The sequence below is a fragment of the Wolffia australiana genome, chromosome 14 (genome assembly GCF_029677425.1).
Source record: "Wolffia australiana isolate 7733 chromosome 14, ASM2967742v1".
Classification (NCBI taxonomy): Eukaryota; Viridiplantae; Streptophyta; class Magnoliopsida; order Alismatales; family Araceae; genus Wolffia; species Wolffia australiana.
This window is the reverse complement of record NC_135848.1, coordinates 2,381,176-2,404,349: the sequence shown is the minus strand read 5'-3', so window position 1 is coordinate 2,404,349 and position 23,174 is coordinate 2,381,176. Positions and strand designations below refer to the sequence as shown.

The window sequence follows — 23,174 nt, the reverse complement described above, 5'->3', positions numbered from 1 at the left end:
CCATGTAATTCTTGTTTCAAATTTTTATAGCTTTTTTTTTTAAAGAAAAAAAAACAGCTTAGAGAGAACAAGATCAGACTCTCTGATCAACTCTGGCAGAGAGTGAGGAGCAACAATAAACAACAGAAGGGAAGGTTGCAACAGTAACATCCACTGAGAAATCATGTGAGATGTACCCTCCCATTAATGGGTGGGCCTTATAATTAATGTGTTTAAGCATCCACCCTGAACCTAGTACTATTCCTTGGGGTTAATAAAAACCTCGGTGTTCCTTTGTGCTAACGAGGAAGGGAGCGAAACGAAGGGAAATGATTGATCAGGAAAAGGGCGAAATCCACGAGGAGAGGTCGAGACGATCGAAGGGAGAGTATCACTAAGAGAGATGACCAATAGAGGGAGAGACTTAAGGAAATAAGAGACTGGGAGGATGACTAACACTACTCTGGGGCTTCACTTCTTGATTCTTCTTTTTGTGCCCTCTAATGGCAGGGCTGCATAAGAGAAGGGGAAAAATGAAAACTACATTAACCCTGGTTTGTTGCTTCGCATCTTTCTTGGCTATACCCGTATTTCCTCCTTTTCACTTTTCCATATTACTTTGAGGGCTCCCATTACCTTGTTCTTCTGAGCCATGTGCTTCTACGAAAAACAGCCCTCATACTTTATGTAATGTTCACTTTCTTCGTCTAATACGCCACCCTGGGAGTGGTGACGAGAGACGGGCCTGAGGTTCTGTTTTTCGCCATTTAAAAAATGCCCATAGTGGAAATACTCCTTAGGAGGCTGGGGTTTGCATGAGAGGTCCAAGACCAATGATTAGTGTCTACTCGCGACCGCTTGTCCCAAAGGCTGAGTAAATTGAAAATTTATTGATTGAATGCCCTTTTACTGGTTCTGAATTGGCTTCAGAATTCTGGAAACAATTGATGAACACCTAAGTTACCTATGGAAAGTACTCAGATTTATGGATGTACCTTAGATTTCTGTCCAAATTTATCGCAGGAGGCTCAGGGGTAAATTATAAACAGATTGCACTGGTTCTGACAAGATATTAAAGAAGTCAGTGCACCAGAGTGAGTAGGAGGGGGTATTCAAGATCAAGGGAGATACGGATTTCTCGGTTGAGAACCGAGTGGTAGAAGCAGGCGAATCCTAGAGAATGAACTCGAGAAAAAGGAAGAAAATGTCATAAACATTTTCACTACTAGTCAAAGATGCACATCGTAAAGTGATTACGGAGGATATTTGTTGAAAATGAGCCCATCTGGAATTCTTCAGTCAGACTCCATAATTAACATTCTCTACTAAGTTCTTTGGAACCATTAAGATCAAGGCATAGTCTCATGTTATAGTAAAAAACAATCACTATTTCTCTTGTTTAGTCATCTTTACAATTTTGCAATTTATTGTTGTTTACTTATCAGTGGTGAGGATGTAATCAACAATCTAAACTAACTCTTCTAAGCATGAAAAAATATATATTATTTAGATTAAAAAAGTGAATCATAAATAGCTCATCTAAAACCACATGTATGAATACTTCCCTATCAGTTAAAACTTCATATATCTCTTATAACATTTTCAGTTAGGCTTATCAGTTTGAATATGAGCTTAGTAGTTAGGATTTCAATAGGAAATTCTTATTTATCATTCAAAAGATGTTAACTGCTTTTGGTATTTTTAATCAAATTAGTCTCGTTAAGCATCGTCAACTAGCAGCTCGACTTAAGAGCAACTTAACATTAATTAGACTTTATTATGAGTACTGGAGTTAATAATTATTGATCTTCAATTGTGGAAGATAAAATATTGATTATTTTCATTTTATGGAAATATTTTCTCACTTATAGAGTGAATAGAACATGTATGAATGTTAAGATGACAACGTATATCTCCCACTTAAATGTTTTTCAAAAAATATTTCTGAGTAAAAAGAAAAGAATATTATAGATTTGAAGCACATAACAAACTAAATCCTGTCTACACAGTTCAGCACCTATTAACCAAAGCACAGTTTAATGATACTATCAACACTTCTATTTTCTCCACCAGTCACTAAACATGCAACATCCTGGTGGGAAAGTGAACAGGTGCATGCTTGAGGCAGCCTAATTCTACGATGTGAGGTTGTTGTCAGTGGAGATATTTTGTCATGTACATTTCAGATTATCTAATAGGTGGATAAAAAATATAAACCATGATAAATATCCTGGAACCAAACACAATGCCTCAAAATGATATTAATGCTGTCATTCTTGTTGTCAATGCATGCAACAGAATGAAAGAAATTTCATATATATATATGTATATATATATATGTATATATGTATATATAGGAAAAAAAATTATCCTGGAAGATCAACCTGATGCTATTAAAATAGACGAGTGATTACACATGACCAAAATGGTCATCCCCTGCTAAACCATTATGCCACAAGAGACTTGGCATCTTGAATAATGTTGTCTGTTGAGGCAGTCCTCCCCTTGAACACCACATCATAAATATATGAGAAAAATATATGTATTCACAAATTTTTTTCTATTTTTAGAAGCACCTAGGTTCAATCTTAGGAACCCTCTAAACAGCTCTTCAAGCTTGCACTTGATCTCAAAACAGGAAATCACTAGTTGAACTCTTTAACTTAAAAATATGTTTCTTTGGTCACTACATAGATTTACTTAGTAACCTTCTTCTGAGTCTGCTGATGAATTGAGACGGTAACATTCAGATGAAGATTCATAAGATATACCAAAATGATATCAGCTGCCTAGTAAAAACTCCAGACGTACCGTCTTCTGTTTACTCATTCTTATCCAGTGAGACATCGATGACCCAATCAGCCCTCCAGATGATCGAGTGACAGAGTAGTCTCTCTGTTGTCCATCCAGACAGCTGAAGCTGAAGATCATGAAAACACAAAAGATGAATTGACACACTATATTGACAGAAAACATTGATAAGTGTAGAGAGATATAGGGTGTGTCCAGACATTCTTCTTCATGTAAACTTGATATATGCAGTTCTCTTATAGAATAATATTCAATTAGAAAATAGGGATGAACCCACGTAGTCATGCCAAGAGTTAGTTCTACAAAGCCATGTTGGGCTTCGTCACAATAATCATATTTATGTCTACATAGGATGTCAATAAGTTGTAGTTTATGGTATAAGAATATGTAGCTAATGGGAAAAATCTAAGCTAGAGTGGAGTCTACCTAAGCCAAAAAACCACACACTCGAGCATTGAAAGAGAGATTGGCCCAGAGAGCAAGTGAGTGGAGAGAGAGAGAGAGAGAGAGAGAGAATAGTGGGCAGAGATACAGACAAATGGAGAAAAGCAGCCCAAGGTACTAGTAGGTATAAGCTACGTGGCAATGGAGAAGCTTAGCTTCAGCAAAGCAGACTGCAGCCTCAAAGTCAGGGACAGATATCTAAGTTTGTTTTAGGAATTCAACTCAGCACAAATGACTACGATGTTTTAGTAAAATGATGTACCTTCTCAACAAATACTGGGAAGTGCTTTTTCATCCAACGAACACTCTCCACGTGAGCAGATTTTGTCCCTTTTGAGAGATCTGAAAGCACAAGGGCGTGAATGAAGGATTTCAGAGTATCTGAAGGCCTTGAATGTCTATGCATGACAACCCGGATCTTTCCATCTCTCTCCAGAAGAAGATATCTCTCTGAAATAGGAAAAAAAATGAGGAAAATCTAATTAAAAATGAATATTTAATTAAAAATGAGAAAATTAAAAATGAATATTTACGCCTTCAGAGAGATATCATTCGAAATTAATAAATATAGTTTCTTTAAAATAAGGAAAATTTGACATTACAAACTCATTTTCATTGTCAATTATTTGATAAAAGGTCAAAAGGCTATTTATCATAAAAATTACCAGTTTTGTAGTGAGAAGAAGCCAAAGTCAGGAGTTCCATGCTGTCCATCATAAATTTGAAGAACACACCACCCAATTAATGCAACTATAACCTTTTTGGGTTAGTGCATGAAATAGATAGTGGCTGATGGTTCAGTATTTAAGAACTTGAGGAAGAATAAGAGACATATTACGCATCAGAATGACTCAAAGAGGAGACTTTGATGCCCAAGTTTATACGTTTGTGGAGAAAGTCTGAATCCAAACTCCATAGACTCCAAAGAGGGATAACGTGCTCCAGTTCTGAGACTTGCTTTGGTGACAGGGCTGCCAGGGGGGAAAGAAGTTAAGATACAAGAGATGTGCACATAATTTCGTCCTCCAAAAGAAAACTCCTAAGGGTCAAAACAGAAGTAGCTTGTCAGTGACATAATCGGTAAATCTAATCGATTTAATTTAACGATTAAACAGCTGTTGATAGTCCTTAATGAGATCAAACCCCGCCATCTTTGGGAATCAATCCAAGTATTTGAAAATTACCTTCTCCTGTCTTCATGAAATGCTTCAGGAGCAGCCAGCTTCGCTCATCATTCAGTGTCACCAAGGAGAGGCATCGGACGGCCATGTAGTTTGCTATACTCGGAAATTTTCACAAATTTTAGAAAATCCAAATTATCCCAATCATCATTAGTAATACAGGAAAACTTGGAAGAAAAATCAGACTCAAGAACTGGATGGGGTCTACTTACCAAACATATGAAACATGGTCAAGGAGAGAAATGAGAACCAGATGACAAATGGCTGGCCCCGAGTAAACTGAGCAAGAAGCATCCCCAGCGCCATCCCCACCATTGTTGCAACAGTCTCCTGGCTCCCTTCCTGTATATTTTTCAAAACTTTTTGTTGGAACTGAAACAATGCAATAAATATAATAAAAAATCTCTATTGATCCAAATAAATATAAGAATACAAATGTTCTAGTAATTACAATGGTTTAATGACTGGTCTGATTATAACAAAAGGATCATATTTCTTTCTTTTTTTCATTGTTTATCTGGTGACTACTGTTTTCTTCTGCATCAACTGTCTGAATATTCTTTCACGTAGTCACTTTCATCTGAATCTTCATTTACTCTGTAACATTCATGTTTTTTTCAAAAAAAATTCGTAACATTCAATGATCACTTGAATTGGCAAGTCACAAAATGGAAACTGCCAAGAGACCTTGGCAGAAATATCAGCTGCGTTGTTCTGGAGTGAGAAGTGTTGAGTCAGAGCGGCTCTAGTAGCTCCACTGGCAACACCAGCTAAAAGACATGAATAGATCAGAACAAAACAAGCCATATTCAGTCTTTTTCCTGATAAACCTCGCAAATTTTCATAAAAAAACTGATTGAGAAGGAATGCAGGATCAACTCTCATATTTCAAATGCTTATCTTGTCGGCATTGTTGTATCCAGTAGAGATAAACTAAGGAATACCATATTTAATAACCTCTCGCACTAGAAAATATCATATGTTGTCTTTCTCTTATTTCCTTAGCATGATCTTCTGAATAATTCAGAATGCAATGGCATATGCTGATTATTTACTATCTTTTCCACCAATATGATGAAGAACAGATCTCTACAGCAACTTAAATTGCAGATTTTTAACAGCATACTGAATGATCGTGACAAGCTCCCAATGCAAACAATAGGAATCAATGCAGATGGCCACAATGGAGATATGAGGTCCATCAACATACCTACACAAAAACGGAGAAATTAGTAAAATGCTTTTAGGAATGAAATCAATAACATCTTGAGGGGTACAAGAAAGACTACATTAGCAAGAAACCACACTTCAAGTTGTACGAAATGGCACATACTATATTGCAGATTTTTTCTGTAGATTTGGACAGACAATTTGGCAAGAAGGTTCTTATTTGGGATAAGATCTCGAGAAGTACTGATAAAGTGCGAGGGAAAACTGCAGTAGAAAGATCAACTCAATAAAAAAGGCAGGTGGATCTCCACCAGTTACAAGAGATTTTATGCAATAGCGCCTCTTGCATGGAAGGCATGCCACCAAGCAATTGTGACATCGCAGAACATCACTTACTGCTTCCATTTTTTGTACTGTCGTGACCATAGCTACTAATGTTGTTTCACAGACCTTCACATCAACATGGCAATAAAGGCCAGAACGACTTGGTAGGTCCTTTTCAATCTGCCTTTATTCCTGGGAGACAACTGATTGATGGTGCAGTCGTTGCATCAGAAATCTTGACCGCATGGAAAAGATTGAAAGTCAGAGGGTTCATGTGGAAAGTCGATTTTGCAAAGGCATACGACTGCCTTGACTGGGAATTCTTATGAGCCTCTCTAAGGCATCGTGGTTTTCCAGCCGAATGGGTAGGATGGATGAAAAGATGTATTACATCCCACTCTTTCGCGGTGCTGGTGAATGGACGCCCCGAAGGAGGTTGGATTCAACCGCAACAGGGGTTAGACAAGGATGCCCTCTAGCCCCGCTACTTTTTGTCTTGGCCGTGGATGCCCTTTCCATAAGCACAATGGAGGCTTGCTCCAATGGTCTGCTAAACGGTTTTCGGACCTCAAGTTTCCCGGCAGGTATTCCGCTTCTACAATATGCAGACGATACCACCTTTTTCATAGAGGGCGCAGAGGAGGAGGCCAAAAATCTATCCATCCTACTTGACCTTTTCTCACACTGTTCAGGACTACACATTAACCGTGCCAAATCAGCCTTTGTCGGGTTCGGATTATCGCAAGAGGAGGAAGCTCTCTGCTCTAGACCAGTTCGCTTGGGGGGACTAGGAGTTCTTAAATTACAAGATCTCAACCTAGCATTACTGGCCAAGTGGGTGCACAGACTTATGGGACAGGATACATCGATGGCTACACTAGTTTTGAAAGACATGTATGGCTCAAGTTTGAATTGGGAAGTTCGCGGATATCCAGTCCAAGCAGTCTCTGCATTTTGGCAAAGGTTGAGGTATGTGTTTCCTCAAGTCCGTGATTTCTTCGAAGCCAAGCTAGGAGATGGCACTTCATTCCGGTTTTGGCTAGACGCATGGATCCCCCTGGGCACATTGAAGACAAAATTCCTACGCTTGTATGCCCTTGCAAGGAACCCCCAGGCCACAGTGGGCGAGTGTTGGGATGGCACATGGACCCCATGCCTAGGTGACACCTTATCCGACCAAAGACTGGAAGACTATACAAGGTTGCTGCAAACAATAATCCACCTACACCCGCGAGGAGGGACACAGGATGGGTGGAAGTGGATAGGCGCATCCTTTTCTGTTCGAGATGCTTATGCAAAGCTTAACCGCAGACAGGAAGGGGAGGAACCGAGGATACTTGACGCATGTCGCACCATATGGAGACAAAATTTTCCCCTTAAGGTGAAAATATTCTGTTGGCTGCTCCTCCGACGAAGAATAGTGACGAAGGTTTTTCGGAAGAGATGGCTCCCAGAAGCTTCGGCATTATGTGCTGTGTACAAACGGTGATGAGGATTGCGCTCACCTCTTTTTTGATTGTTCCTTTGCCCGAACGGTATGGACCAGTGAGCCACACAAGGGGGTGGATATCTCATCAGAGGTGGCGTTTTGGGAGTCACTACAAAATGGAGCAACTAGGGGGCGAGCTGGACAGGTTCGACCCTTCGCAGTGCTATGGGCACTATGGCTGCACAGGAATGAAGTCATCTTTAACGAACGGGAAGCATCAACGGAAGCGGTGATACAGGCAGCTGTGGGCTTTACTGTTGCATGGTGTAAAATCCCAAGGCCAAGGCCCTGGACGGCTTTTTAGGCCCTTCATGTACTTATCGTTTATATTTTTATCTCACTGGGAAGGTCACCGACTTTGTGTGATCTCCCCTATCCTTATTTCAAAAAAAAAAAAATGAAATGGGCAATAGGCATGACTTGTCACAATCACAACCCACATGTAACCCTGGTGAATCTGTTTGAGTGATACAACAATGAGAAAATCAGTTAGGTGTGAATATTTAATGACATAGACTTAAGTTTTTAATTATTCATTGCGTACCGTCTTAACACTGGAATGGGTATTCTTACAGTATTCAGAAGATGGCTCTCGGAACAGATGAATATCCCGCTACAACTCTGCATTAGTACCCAATTTTGATAGCCCTGAATAATTAGGTAATGGAGGAATCTATGGGTTGCTGAAGCCAAGATAGGCAATACATTTTCCTTGTAGAACTGCCCTTTGGCTGAAAAACGATGGTCAAAAGACTTTGGGAGGAATTGTTAACAGTGGCATTTGTTTGGAAAATTACATCTTGAACACTTTGTGTAACACCACAAATAGGTGTTCAGTTCGTTTGCCAGAACAAGGATTTTTTTTGTTGTTGAGTTTTGGGCCAAAATAAGGAATATATATCATATTTAAAATGTTTAGAATCAGCATGTCACGAGCTCCTTTGTATAACCAAATAATTACCAAGTGACTTTATTTCTTTCTGCATCTGTGTTGCTTCTAGGCCACCCTTAGTGCACCTGCTTCAGGTTTCTTTATTCCCAACTGATGTAAGTGGCCCGCCAATCATTAGTGGCCCACACATTTGCCCTTTTATGCTCATTTTTTTTAACCATTAAAAGGGAGGATAACCTGATGAGTCGGTGACCCTACCAGTGGAGCCTTACAGGCCAATCTCGGTCTTTCCAAATACGTTAAACCCTCCTCTCTCCATCCACAACTCGAGGAAACCAGGCCACCAAAAGTTCCTCCAACTCATGGATCGCCCGATCAGTAGAAGTCGTCTTCTCCTGAACCGCATTTCATATGCAACCTTATGGCCCAAAGTGTCACCAGTACCTGCTCGCCTTTTTCCTTTCTTCTACACCTGCAACTCTGGATTGAGCCTCAAAAAGCGTCTTCCGAATTCACATCCACCATTGATATTTCTTGGTTGGCATAAATCATGGGAGCAAATAATCCACAAGATATGTTGTCCAGTGTCTGCTGTTTCATTTACTTAAATGATGCATGTGGCCCATGTAATGTTGATACGACCCAAACGTATCTAGGTATCTTTAGTCATTTAGCTCAATAGGGGCATTTAAGTCATTTGAACCTTATGTAATTCCTTTAAATAGGATAGTTCTCCCTTGAGGGCAGCCAAGAAGTATCACAACATGTGTCTGGCTCCCCGGCGATGTCCATCCTGCCACTATCTTCCCTCCGGTGACGCCCATTCTGTCAGACCTTCTCCTAGGCGACCTCCACGCTGCCTTGCCTCTCATCATGTCGAAGTCCATCCCGTCACTCCCTGTCCCTGCCCCGACGACCATCCTAGTGTCATCTCCCTCCCTCTCCATCTTCTCCCCGATACGAACTTGCAGGTTCGTATTAAATGTAAGTAGCTCACAGTCTATCTTTCTTTAAGTGGTTTATTCCCATGTGGGAATAAATGACTTATGCAAAGTGAAGCCCAAGCCCACTTCAACTTTGCACTGGCATATGAAACAGTCTGAGCGGGATTTATTCCTTGTTTTTTTTCTGACACGATAGTCTCTCTCTGGTGGCACTCTGCTAGGGAAAAAAGCTCCTCTATTCTTCAGTTAATATTTCTACTCATGAATGACTATTTAACCATTATTAGTTTACAGATACGAATTCAACCAGTAATGGTGGATCCAATACATATCTGGTGTAAGTTTGGGCTTCTTTCCCAATCAGTAATATACTCCCCCCTGCTACTTCTCTTCTTCTTTGTACAATCTCTCTTCTTCTAGCAGTCACTCTTCACTTTATCTGGTATATGCAATTTGTGGAACGATTCTGGAGATGACCTGCCTAGGCACTCTGAGACTGAACCTTTGACTGTCAACAGATTTCCACCAGAACGGCTGGAAGTTGTCGTTGGTACATCAATCTCATTCATGTGTATTTCATTACAACCTGATTTCTGGTCAGGTTTCATGACAATCGTAATGTTCAAAAGGGTTCATCCACTTCTTACACAGCTATTAGATATAGTCTTTACTCTATTGGTCCTATTCCACCCTAATATTCCTCAAACATTGCATTCTGATACAATCTCAGGACTAGAGCAGAAAGGTTGCATATATGAAGGAAAATCAAACTCAGAATTCCAAATAACATAACCAATCCTCTGATACAGATAACTTGAAGACTTCAAGTTTTTTTTTTTTTGAAACAAATAAAAGGCAGTCACCTGACGAGTCGGTAACCACCCGAGAAGTACATGGGCCCTAGAGCCCTTGTGATACATGCTTCACCACTCCTCTCTCTATTCCCCCTTCGCGGGAACCATGCCGCAATTAGGTTGTCGACCTCATGGGTGAGTCCGTCCAATGAGGCCTGCCTCCCCCTGAAAACTACATCGTTTCGATGTAGCCATATTCCCCACAGCACTGTCAGTGCACGGCCCTTTTCCTCTTTTCGTCTATTTCCATCTATTTGCATGGATTGCCAAAAGGTCTCAGCTGATGTCGTATTGAGTCCCAGATGTTTTTGAGTAGCCCAAGTTGATCGTGCAAAAAGGGCATGCAAAGAACAGATGGTCACAGTTGTCTTCTCCTTGCGTGCAAAAGATACAAATCGTTGGTATCTCTGGGTACAACCGTTTCAGGAAGGCGCGAGTCACCAGTCTCTTGCGGTACAGTAGCCAACCGAAGATCTTTACCTTTAGGGGGGCTTTTAGGTGCCATATAGCTTGGCACGTCGATATCGTTGTTTGGTCCTCATTAACTTGGCGTATCCTTGTATAGACTTCTTTGACTGAAAAGGGGGCATTATTCCAAACCCAACCGTCCTTTGCTCCTAAACATGGTCAGATATGATGAAAGGCCTGCTGCATGTCCATGAATTCAGCTACTCTTTGGTCTGACAAAGTGGCATCAATTACCGGGTTCCAAATGTTGTCCCAACATTCGCCCACTGTAGCCTCAGGATTTCGGGCAAGCACATATAACCGCGGATATGTATCACAAAGGGGGCCACATGGTGCCGATTTGTCTACCCAAAAGCGAAATAGAGCGCCATCTCCTAGCCTTGCTGAGTAAAACTCATGAACTTGGGAGAAAAGTAGGCGAAGGCCTTGCTAGAAGGATGACGCCCCTATGATTGGGGTTGTTTTAGCCTCCCAATTCAAACCCTGACCGTAGCTATCTCGCAACATCTGGATGACGAGGTCCTCACTGGGTTGCATGAGCCTTGTCACCCATTTAGTTAGTAATGCCATATTCATACTTGGTAAGTGCAAGACTCCTAGCCCTCCTTGACTGGTGGGTCTGCAGACCGTGTCCTATGCCACCAATGCCAAATGTTGCTTGTGGTCTGATTCTGCGCTTTTGTAGAAGAATCGTCTCATCAGGCTTCCTAATATTTGACTAATGCCAACTGGCATTTTGAGAGTGGAGAGATAGAAGATGGGGATCGCTGACAGTACTGACTTCAGTAGAACCAACCGGCCCCCCTAGATAGAACCTTAGCTTTCCAACCTTCTAGACGTCTTTCAACTTTCTCTATCACCGGTTGCCATTCTGCTTTTAACAACCTCCAATTGGTCAATGGCAAGCCCAAATATCGCATAGGAAGACTGCCGATTGGTGTACCTAGCGCCCCATTGCACTGCGTCTCCTCCTGAGATAGCCCACTGCTCACGAATGCTGACTTGGCTCGTTTGATTTGCAGACCCGAGAAATCTGCGAACAAGACGAGTACTGTCGAAAATTTTTTTGCTTCTTCCTCTCTGCCTTCTATAAAAAAGGTGGTGTCATCTGCGTACTGCAATAGGGAAGCCCCTTTGGAAAGCTAGGTGTCTGGTATCCCCTTAGGAGGCCATGTGCGCAAGCTAGATTCATACATGTGGCAAGTGTGTCCGCAGCTAACACGAAGTAGGGGTGCAAGAGGGCATCCTTGTCTCAACCCTCCTTGTGGTTGTACCCACCCGCCTTCTGGCCTTCCGTTCACCAACACTGAAAAGGAATGTGATGTAATGCATCTTTTCACCACTTGATCCATTCACTAGGGAAGCCCCTCCATTTCATTGATGTCCAAAGAAAGCCCCAATCTAGTGTGTCGTACACCTTAGCAAAATCAACCTTCCACATAAACCCTTTGGTCCCATACCTTTTCCATGCTGCTAATATCTCTCCTGCTGCAACTGCGCTATCGACCAGTAAGCGACCAGGTATGAATGCTGATTAGGAGGGTCCAACGAGATCCCCGATCACCTCTCTCAGCCTGTTCGCCAAAACCTTTGCGACGATTAAGTATATGGAGTTGGACAGGGTGATTGGCCTAAAGTCCTCAATTCTTTCCGCACCAATCTGCTTTGGCAGTAGGAACAAATATGCCTTGTTTAATTTTTCCATATTACCTAACCCTAGTCGAAACTCGTCTAGCATGGCCATCACATCAGATTTTGCCAGCTCCCAGAACTCTTTGTAGAAGAAAACTGGCAGGCCGTCTGGGCCTGGCATCCTGCACTGTTGAGGCCTAAAATAGCCTCCTTTACTTCTTCCGTAAAAGGCCGAATCAACTCAGCTTGCTGTACTTGAAGACTTCAAGTATCACCCAGGCCACTTAGAGAAGACCTTGCTCTACGACAACTCTAAAAATTTTGACTTCCTTTACTGTCAAAATCTCTCCCTACTAAAGTAAATAGAAGCACAAAGTTACAGAAATAACGGTGATATACCCTGGAAGGATTCTGGCTGTGATATTATTTTCCGATAAATTTGAGCTCCTACTGGCAGTTGTACTGGCAATTTCATCTGCCATGTAGGATGTCATCTGTCACCTAGCACTTCTCAGATCTCAATTAAGAGATTGATACTTCTCAGTTCCAGTAGCATAAAATCTTTAATGATAAGAAGCACATAGCAGATCTCAGTCCCTAGAACAGTGTTCTTCAATGTTCCACATTCTTAAATATTCAACTCATTCATCTTACAGAGTCCGCAATATGAAAGTTTCCCAAAATGAATCTATAAAATGAATCTATAATAGAAAGAAGAAAGAGTGAAAAATATCGCAAACCAATATCATTCATAAAATCAGCGATTAGTCGCCACATCTTGGCATGGCTGTCCAGATTAGAACCCTGTAAAAACAGAATGTGGAATTATCAGAAAAACAAGATGAATGCCACAATAAAAAATTGGGCTGCATGTGAATTATTGAGCAACATTTAATTCACCGATACGACAAATTTCCTTATACATGGTACCAAGCAAATCACACATGACGGATATCCATTATAGCCATAATAAAGAGGAAAATCTTGATATCAAGGATAATGATAGAATTCCAAATTGGTTCAATATTTCAGAATATAAACTGTTAAACTTTACTGAAGATTTTTCAGCTCCTGACTTTGTCCAGCAGTACTGTCTTGAGTCTCTCCTTTCCCTTGGGTTTTGACCAAAGAGATACTTCTTTACTTATAAGTTACTGGTTTAAATACCACTTATTAGTATAAAAACAATAAACAAGCTTATTAATCACCTGGGAAATAAATATGTAAAGAAAAATACAAATGGGTTGCTTATAACATAAGACCCATGATAGGTGGCCAAATGGTAGGAAAAAGAAAAGCAACACAAGGAGATTGTTATGAGCCTGCACTTCACCAGTAACAACTATACCCAGACACTAATTTTCAAGAATTGCAGAAACCTTGAGTATATCCCAATACAAGTAGTTATAGACTTCAAGAATTGATCATAAGAATAAAATATGAGTTTGTTTCCAAACATGGAAATCCTCTGAAGAACGATACCAGGACAGTGAGGTGTATGAGATTGTGATCTCCACGATAATGTGACAAAGGAAGATTACAGAAAAGGATCGGCCTCCTCACGACGTTGTTGAAGGCAAACAAAGCCAGTGCTCCATCATGATAATGGAGAATCTCCAACTTCTGCCAACTGCAGCTATCTAGAATAAGCAACCCCTCTGGCAGCTCCTCAATTTATAGCGAGAGGCTCGCTTCCAGCCTTATTTGAAGACGACACATGTGGATTCAGGTTGCAGGTGTGGGATGATGTCTCCTCCTCTTACTCTTATGTGAGCTCCTTAGAGGGACTTTATCAGATGTAAGGGGAGGATTACTGACCACCACCAACCCCCAAAAGTTGGGTGTGGATGTCAATTATACCCAAATTTAACATGAGCTTCTGAAATTGTGGAGCAGGCAGACCGTAGTAAAGATGTCAGAAACTTGGTCATAAGACTCCACAACCCTTGTTGCAATAGCTCCTCCAACAATTTTTTATTGTGAAATGATGGTATATCTGAACGTGTTTGCTCCTGTCATGTTGGATCATATTGTGGGCAATAGCAGTTGCTGGCAAACCTTAGTAAAGATGTCAGACACTTGGTCATATGACTCCACAACCCTTGTTGTGATAGCCCCTTCAACAATTTTTTATTGTGAAATAACGGTATATCTGAATGCATCTGCTCCTGTCATGTTGGACCGGATAGTGGGCAATAGCAGGTGTACACTGGCACCACTGTAAAAAATAAAGAACTGATAATCCTCAAAGGAAGGTCAAAAAAATAAAATAAAATAAATCGGAGAAAAAAGAAAAGAGAGAATGTGGAAGCGAGAGAGATGGTAGAGCAGAAAGGTAGCCCCTCTCGCCATCCTGGGAGTCAGAAAAATGTAAGAGATAATGGGTCAAACTAAATTTTGACAACAAAGGGTTTCCACTCCTTAATTAGGAGTGGGGAGACAAGATACAGGTTACAGAAGCACCCTTATCACCAACAAAATCACAACATAAATTTAGGGGGCTGATGGTCATCTGACCTATGAAACTAGCCGTTGCGACGTGGTGATTTGAACTTGAAAGATGAATGATATTCCAAATAGTCTCGAGTGTATTATGAAGAAGAAGATAGAAGAAGAGAGAGAGAGAGAGAGAGTAGATAGATGAGTGGCAGGATTGACGACGCCGCCGAGCAGACGGGATGGACGACGCCTGGACTCAGTTCAGGTAGGCTGCCCTCGTGCAGGGATGAACGTCTGCAGACGCGGAGAGTCAGGATTATTCACTTGACAATTATTTCTCCTTTGATTGATTGAGCCCAAAACACCAGGGCTCTGTGAATACTCAAAGAATTACATTGATTCCAGGTAATCTTGCATAAGCCCTCGGCAGAAGAGAGGACAAAACAATGGATGCAGACATGGAACCATCAAAAGAGAAAACACACCAGGAAACTGACGTCATTACCCCAGGAAAGAAGGGAGTTGGCTTCAGGTGGTTGTATACACCAAAATTTAATATTAGAAATAGTTATCTTTGATTATTTATAAAAATAATCCCTCTTTCTATTTGTAATATTTCTCAAAACCCCTTTCCTTCTAATTCGTAAATGTACCATTACCATGGAGCTATTCCACCTGGCAGCCGTCCGGGCTCTTCCTCGGCCTCTTTCTGACCACACGCCGATTGCGTGGCACTCGGGGGAAAAGGACTACAAGGCCACCTACCTCAAGATGGACAGATCGTGGTTGCGGGAGCCAAAGTTTCGGGACGATCTAGCCCAATGGTGGGCAATCGCATCCAATGAGGGCCCGAGACCTGTGGACATCGCAAGCACATTGTGGGGCCTCCACCAATTCCTTATCGGTGCAAGAAGGAAAATCAGAGCTGACCGCACTAGTCGGAGCGGCACTGCTCTCGATCAACTCAAGAACCTGGACACTACCGAGGGATCTTGACCGCTCTCAAGTGAAGAGGCAGTACAACGACGGGCACTAAGAAGCATCATCAGCGAGGAAGATCTGAAGCTGGAGATGGACTGGCGTCAACGGTCGAGACAACTGTGGCTGAGATCGGGAGACGCAAATACAAAATACTTCCATATGGTGGCAAATGGAAGAAGGCGGGCAAATAAAATATATCAAATCCAAGAGGGTAATGAGGTCTTCTCAGAACCCTCTGCAGTTGGGGGCATCCTAAGACGCCATTTCTTTGCCATGACAAGACGAGGGCCACGGAATAAGTGGCGATGGACTGGGGAGGGCGCGACCTGTATACCACGAGATCGACATCAAGCTTTGGTGGCCCCATTCACAGAGGAGGAGGTTCGTCGAGCCATCTCGGGTCTGAATGCAGAAGGAGCCCCCGGCCCGGATGGTCTCCCGGTCTTCTACTTTTCTGAATTTTGGGGCACCGTGGGCTCTGAGGTTATGGAAATGCTTGCAAAATTTCACAGTGGGTCCTGCATCATGGATCGGTTTAATCGCTCCTACCTCAAGCTCATTCCGAAGCGGCCCGGGGCGATTGAGGTGGGGGACTTCAGACCCATCTCCCTCTCGAACTCCATCTATCTGATTATAGCCAAGGTCTTGGCCAATCAGCTCCGGGATCTGCTCGATGCCCTCATCAGCCCTTTCCAGTCGGCGTTTATTCCGGGAAGACAAATGACGGACAGTGCAGTAATTGCTGGGGAAGTGATAGCATCTTGGCAGAGGGAGAAGTTCTCCGGATTTCTTTGGAAAATTGATTTCGCCGAGGCATATGACTCCCTTGATTGGAGATTCCTTTGGGCCGTACTTCGACGAAGAGGATTTCCAGCAGAGTGGATCAAGTGGGTCAAACTCTGTGTCACGACCCACTCATTCTCGGTATTGATAGATGGTGAGCCAGTGGGCAGGTGGATCCATCCCCAACGAGGCATTCAGCAAGGCTAGCACCTCTTCTATTCATTCTAGCTGCCGACACACTCGCGATTTGCACAGAGCAAGTCTGCGCCAGATGCTTACTTCGGGGTTTCCAATCTCCAAGATGCCAGCAAGGGATCCCGCTGCTGCAATACGCGGATGACACCATATTTTTGCTCGAAGGGACGATGGAAGCAGCTGAGAATGTATCAGTGCTCATGGATATCTTTTCAGACCTCTCTGGCCAGGAGGGGATGTAGGTGTGGGAAGACTGGTGGACATACCTGCGTGGGCCAAGGAGCATGAGCCCACGACTGGAGGATCAAGCAAGCGGCGTAGACGCTCCATCTCTTCCGGAGTGAAGCTAGCGGGCGAGGCACTAGTCGGGAGAAGACCGTACAGCATAGGCACTTGACCCGGGGGGGGCACGGACGAGGCGGCTGCAGCAAGGTTGCTCGGTTGTGCGCGTTTCCGTTGAAGCTTGTAGCACGTCTCCTTAGAGTGACCTCGCTTCTTGCAGTAATTGCAAAACAGCGAAGGATCACCCTTTGGAGAATCCTCCGTCCGAGCCGCCGGACCACGTGGCAAAGAGCCGGGTGGTGGAGTCGACGATGGGCGTGCAGACGAAGAGGAATGAGCTACAAGTGCCGAAGCCGAGTTCTGGGCCTGCTGAAAGCAGGATTCTTCAACCCGCACACTGTGGAGCGCATCCTTGAAGGTAGGACTAGTCTCCCGATGAATAAGCTGAGCCCGTACAACTTCATATTCCGGGTTCAGTCCCATAAGAAACTAGAAAACCCGAAGTTGAAGAGTATATTGGCGGTCCACCGAATGGGGGTCGGGCGGCATGTAGTAGTCAATTTCATTCCACAACGAAATGAGCTCCGTACTGTACTCCATGATAGACCGGTCCCCTTGACGCAGGTTAGCGGCCCGATGTACCAATTCGTACAGAGTCGCAATGTTGTGCTTCTTGGAGTGGCTCTCAAGTGCTGCTTCCCAGACCGCCCGAGCCGACTCTAGAGACATGAATTCACCTTTAACACTAGGTGAAATACTGTCCAAGAGCCAACGATGAACTACCCCCTCAACGTCCAGCCAGTCATAATACTTGGGATCGGTCCGGGAAGGTCCGTCTTCTAGAAGATGGCCCATGAGACGCCCTTTTAAAGTTATCTGGACGTACTGGCGCCATTGCAGGAGATTGAATCCAGTAAACATACCATCCGGAGGCATCCGAGGCAAAGAGGATGGTCCAGAGGAGGACGACCAATTCCCGGGCTCGAGAGGCACCGCAGATGCATGTGGCGTAGATACCGGCGTCGAGTCTGGCGTAACAGTAGAGGTCTGGGCTTCAGCCGGGTTCGTCATGATGAAAGCAGAGTAGACCACAGTCAGAAGGCGCCGGAACGACGAGAAGCCGGGACTGCAGGCGCCGAGACGTCGGGCGCCAGGATGGCGGGAGCTGGGACGGTGGGAGCTGGGACGGCGGGTGCCGAGACGTCGGGCGCCGGGACGGCGGGCGCTGGGACGGCGGGAGCTGGGACGGCGGGCGCCGGGACGACGGTCGCTGGACGGCAGCGCCGGACGCTGGTCGCCGGGCGGCGCGAGCCAGGGCGGCGCGAGCCAGGCGGCGCGAGCCGAGGGCGCGAGCCGGGCGGCGCGAGCCGGGCGGCGCGAGCCGGGGCGGCGCGAGCCGGGAGGGCGCGAGCCGAGGCGGCGCGGGCCGGGACGGTGGGCGCCGGAGCGGAAGACGCTGGGACGGCGGATGTCAGAACGGCGAGCGCCTGGGAGGCCCGGAGCGAGACGACGAGAGACCGGAGCGCGAGATCAGGCGGTCGTGAGAACCGCCGAAGATCGGAGCGCAAGGTCGAGCCCAAGAAACCCAGATTAGGGTTAGGGTTAGGGCTCTGATACCATGTAAACAAGAAAAGAACAATTCTTGATAGCAAATGAAAGAGATTACAGGGTTTTATAGGAAGGGAGGGCCCTTACTGGGCTAACAAGAGAGAGAAAATAAAGACTTGTAATACTCAGATCAACAGATTGAACGACGATTGGAGGGTTGGAAGGCTCGCACGTTGTCACGGGGGGGACGCCTGATCCTTATCAAGTCGGTGCTTGCGGCCATTCCCACCTACTACATGTCTATCTTCCGGATGCCGACGGGGATTCGGGCCAGACTTGATACCCTCCGGAGGCGGTTTTTCTGGCGTGGGGCGAACCATGGAGATGCCTGCGGCGTGGCTTTGGTATCGTGGGATACGATATGCAGACATCTCCGGGAGGGTGACCTCGGGATTCGTGCCTTCCAGGAGGCCAACCTTGCGATGATGTTTAAGTGGGTGCAGAGGATGATGCAGCCACCCACAGACCTAGCAACTAACGGCTTATGTGACGGATATGGAGCGTCCGGCTGATTCCTCCGGCTCCTCGTTGCTGCCGCCGATGACTCCGTCTCCGGGTACACATCCGGAAACCTACATCTCTTCCTACAGCTTCATCACCGGCCTTCAAGGGCCGACGACCCTCCTTGATGGCACTAACTATGTTACGTGGTCTGCGGGGTTCCGTCGATTTCTTGAGATTCATGGCCGCCTCTCCTACCTCACCGATGACCCGCCTTCTCTTGAAGATCCTCGATTTGCCACCTGGGTCACTCAAGATCAGGCGGTCACCTCTTGGCTCCTGAAGATGGCTATTCCGGTCATCGCCGAGCCAATGCAGCTCATCTCTCCGTCGAAGGCCATTTGGGACGAATGGGCTCGCATGTACGGGTATCGCTCCAACATTGGTCGGACGGTGGAGATAGTGGAAGGGATGTTTCGCGCTCGGCAGGGTACTCGTCCTCTTCAGGATTTCTATGCCACACTGCGCTCCCTCCTCAACCAGCTTGAGATTTATCAGCCCTACACAGCCGATCTCAATGTGCAGCGTCGCTACCGCGAGGAGATCGCCGTTGGCCTTTTTTTGGCGGGCATCGACCCCACCCTTGGCTCGCAGACTCGCGGCAACATTCTGAGTTCTGCCACTCTGCCGACCTTGGGTGAGGCCTTCTCCACTGCTTTACGGGTTAGCTCCCCGGGGTCCGCTATTCCCGTTACCACTCCCTTGTCGACTAACTCAACCGCCCTCTCCTCGGAGACCCGACCTCGCGGTCGTGGATCGACTAGCGGTGGTCATGGTCGGGATAAGGGACGCGGTCGGGATGGTAAACCTTACCCCCCCTGCATTCACTGCCAGCAGTTTGGACATCGCTCCGACAAATGCTGGCAGAAGTTTGGCAAGCCCGGCCCGGTTGCCAACTCCAGCATGACGGACTCCTCGTCGGCCTCGGATGTCCTCACCATCTCCAGGGAGGAATATGATCGCCTCCTTGCTACTCGGGCTACGACGGATCCCTCGAGTACCACGGGCTCTCATTCCTCCCATATTGCATCGGCCTCGACCTCAGGTACTACTCTTCTTGCCTCTCCTTCGGGTTCCTGGATCATCGACTCGGGAACCTCTGCACACATGTCAGGTACCCCTTCTCTCCTCTCCCGCCTTTCTAGCCTCCCTCATCCTGAAACTGTCACCATTGCGGACGGCCGTGTTTGCCCTGTTAGGGGCAAAGGACGTTCCCTACCGACCCCATCACTCCCCTTATCTGATGTTCTCTACATACCCCAATTTCCCGTTAACCTCCTCTCCATCAGCGCTATCACCAAATCCCTCTTCTGCTCGGTGTCCTTTTTTTCCTTATCATTGCACTTTTCAGGACTTGGGGACGGGAAAGAGGATTGGTTTGGGACGTGAGACCGGCTGGGGTATCTACGAGCTCGTTCCCGATCTTCCTCCTACTGGGTTTCGTTGTCTTCTCTCCCAGTCGGAGACTTCCCTCCAATGGCATCGTCGTTTGGGTCATCCTGGCATTACCAAACTTCGACAGGCCCTTCCCTGGCTAAACTTGTCTCCTTTTGATTGTGAGTCTTGCCAGTTGGGCAAGCATTTTTGTTCTACTTACTCTCGCCTTGACTCTATTCCGAGCAAACAACCTTTTGATCTTGTACATTGTGATGTGTGGGGACCGTCTCGTGTCTCATCTATTTCTAACTTTCGCTATTACATCGTCTTTGTTGATGACTTCTCTCGTCTCTCGTGGGTTTACCTCCTCCATGACCGCACCGACGTCCTCTCCTCAGTTCGTCAGTTCCTCCAAGAGATATCCACCCAATACTCCTCCACCCCTAAAATTCTTCGCACTGACAATGCCTTGGAGTTTATCCAGTCAGCCCTCCAGGACCTTTGCTCCTCTCTTGGCATTATCCATCAGACCACGTGTCCTTACACCTCCCAGCAAAACGGTGTCGCCGAGAGGAAACACCGCCACCTTCTGGACATGACCCGCACTCTCCTCATCGAGATGGGCGTCCCGCACTATCTTTGGTCGGGACGCCCTACTCACTTCCGCTTATCTTCTTAACCGCTTACCCTCCTCTCCTCTTGGTGGTGAAGTTCCCCTCTGTCGTCTTCACCCCGATCGTGAGCTATTTGTCCTGCCTCCTCGGACATTTGGGTGTGTGGCTTTTGTCCATGACCACACCCCCAACTTGTCCAAACTGGCACCTCGCTCCCTTAAAGGAGTCTTCGTTGGCTACTCCCGCACTCAGAAAGGCTATCGTGTATACCTTCCTGATCAGCGCAAATATCTTGTATCGGCCGACGTCACCTTCTTTGAGACCACTCGGTACTTCTCCACTACTTCATCTACGCCCACCTCTCCACCTCCCCACCTCCTCCGTCTGCTCTGATACCATGTGGAACAAGATAGTTTTTTTTGTATTTTGTTAAAATGAACGATACGGTTTTTTCCTTTATGTAGAGAATAGAGAAGAAACCCTAGAGGGGAAGGAGGAGAAGTACAATAATACCCCAAGGAGGGGGATATTCACTCACAGGGCCAAAGAGGGATATCTAGCCGTGGAGCGTCCGCCTTCTGGAAAGGACTTTGTCCCGTCTTCCGGCTGGCCGATGATTTTTTCAGACCCCAGTTGGGAGATGGGTCCGCCTTCCAATTCTGGCTGGACGATTGGTCTGGCCTGGGCCGCTACAGTCTTCCTTCCCCCGGCTATCAGGGCGGTCCAAGGATCTTAATGCAACGGTGAAGGCGTGCTGGGATGGGGCTTGGCTCCCGGTGTTTGAAGGCGGACTATCGGAACAGCGGATCTCTGAATTGGTAAACCTTCTGAGCCTCCTTGACTCAGTGCACCCGTCGGAAAGCTCACTGGATGCTTGGGTTTGGCGGGACACACGGTTCTCGGTCAAGGCGGCCTATCAGTTGCTGAGGCGAGGCTCAGGCACAGAACCCCCTGATCTGCTGGCAAGCTGCAGGCTCCTTTGGAGACGGAGAATCCCCCTCACGGTGAAAATATTTGGGTGGTTCCTTCTCCGGCGCCGCCTGATGACCCGAACAGCTCGACAGCGTATTTATCCGGAGGAAGCCGCAAACTGTGTCCTATGTGCGGGGGGCCTTGAGGACTGTTCTCACCTCTTCTTCGAATGTCCCATGGCCCGAGAGGTATGGGCAGAGGTGGAGGGCGCGCGACTGGATCCACGGTCGGAGGTGACCTTCTGGGAGTCGCTTCGAAGCGGCGTTTATCGGTGTGAAGCTGAATGGCAAAAACTTTTTGCTATCCCGTGGGCTATTTGGCTTCACCGAAATGATGTAATATTTCGAGGCCGCACTCCCTCAGTCATGGCAATCCAACATGACTTGAGGGGGTTGGCAGCCTTCTAGCACCGAGGGCTATAAGCCCGGTGTCTTTTGTATGTTTTCTCGGGTCATTTACTAATGGCAGCAGGGGCACCGATTGGGTGACTCTTTTCTTTTCAAAAAAAAAAAAAACCATTAAGATGATCCACGGGAAGGGATACTCTTAATGGAACAAAGTGGGCCCAAACAGACTATACTATGAATTTATTTATACTGGCTATTAGCCAGCTAAAAGTGATTTTCATGTTTCACAAACCTTAATCCTAGTTGGTGGCTGGCAACTTGAGAGAGAGCTCAAGACTTGACTTGCATTGGCACACAAACAGGTAGAAGTAAAAAAAATCATTTATGAGTGGAACTACAGCAACAAGATTAAATTTTTGGCCACCATGATAATAAAAAATATTGAATAATAACTACTTACCTGGTAAAAGGTGAATAAGATACCGCCAAGCATCCCAGTGAAATCTCGCAGAAACCACTGTTCGGGTCTATAAATTAGATTATTGAGGAAAAATCTAAACGATGAAGGTATAAAGAAATATACAAAGATCTGATTTTTTCAAATAATATATATAGGAAGCTCTGAATGTAAAATATATCTTGGGTCTAATTTTTCTAGCAGCAAGTTAAAACATTCATCAATGATCAGTAAATATCAACACGATAAGGGCTGCACACGTAATCTAACTTTGGCTTCAATTTTACATATCTGATGATTTCTCGATGAACCAAGGAATTTGTACCAGCCTGCAACATCCATTTCATATTTTACCTTTTTTACAAACAGATCAACATAATGGGTTAAATAGACGAATTCCAACCAGACCTAGTCCGTGTAAACTGATTAG

At 45.3% G+C, this 23,174-nt stretch overlaps 1 protein-coding gene across 2 annotated transcripts in view; it reads right to left on the bottom strand.

The window, feature by feature from the left end:
* Positions 1-2,611: 2,611 nt before the first annotated feature.
* The window catches only part of RUS3 (root UVB sensitive protein (Protein of unknown function, DUF647)), a 28,931-nt gene continuing 8,368 nt past the window's right edge, over positions 2,612-23,174 (bottom strand). Inside the window, exons 5-14 of one of the 2 annotated variants that reach the window (XM_078585719.1) lie at positions 22,748-22,804; positions 12,929-12,992; positions 5,542-5,625; positions 5,103-5,185; positions 4,628-4,757; positions 4,419-4,511; positions 4,073-4,205; positions 3,900-3,940; positions 3,497-3,684; positions 2,612-2,899 (exon numbers count right to left, since the gene is read on the bottom strand). In XM_078585719.1, the coding sequence (XP_078441845.1) occupies positions 2,801-2,899; positions 3,497-3,684; positions 3,900-3,940; positions 4,073-4,205; positions 4,419-4,511; positions 4,628-4,757; positions 5,103-5,185; positions 5,542-5,625; positions 12,929-12,992; positions 22,748-22,804 (972 nt within the window). In that variant the 3' untranslated portion in view covers positions 2,612-2,800. Of the gene's footprint in view, positions 2,900-3,496; positions 3,685-3,899; positions 3,941-4,072; positions 4,206-4,418; positions 4,512-4,627; positions 4,758-5,102; positions 5,186-5,541; positions 5,626-12,928; positions 12,993-22,747; positions 22,815-23,174 lie in introns of both variants that reach the window. The other variant, XM_078585720.1, reaches the window with a different exon arrangement.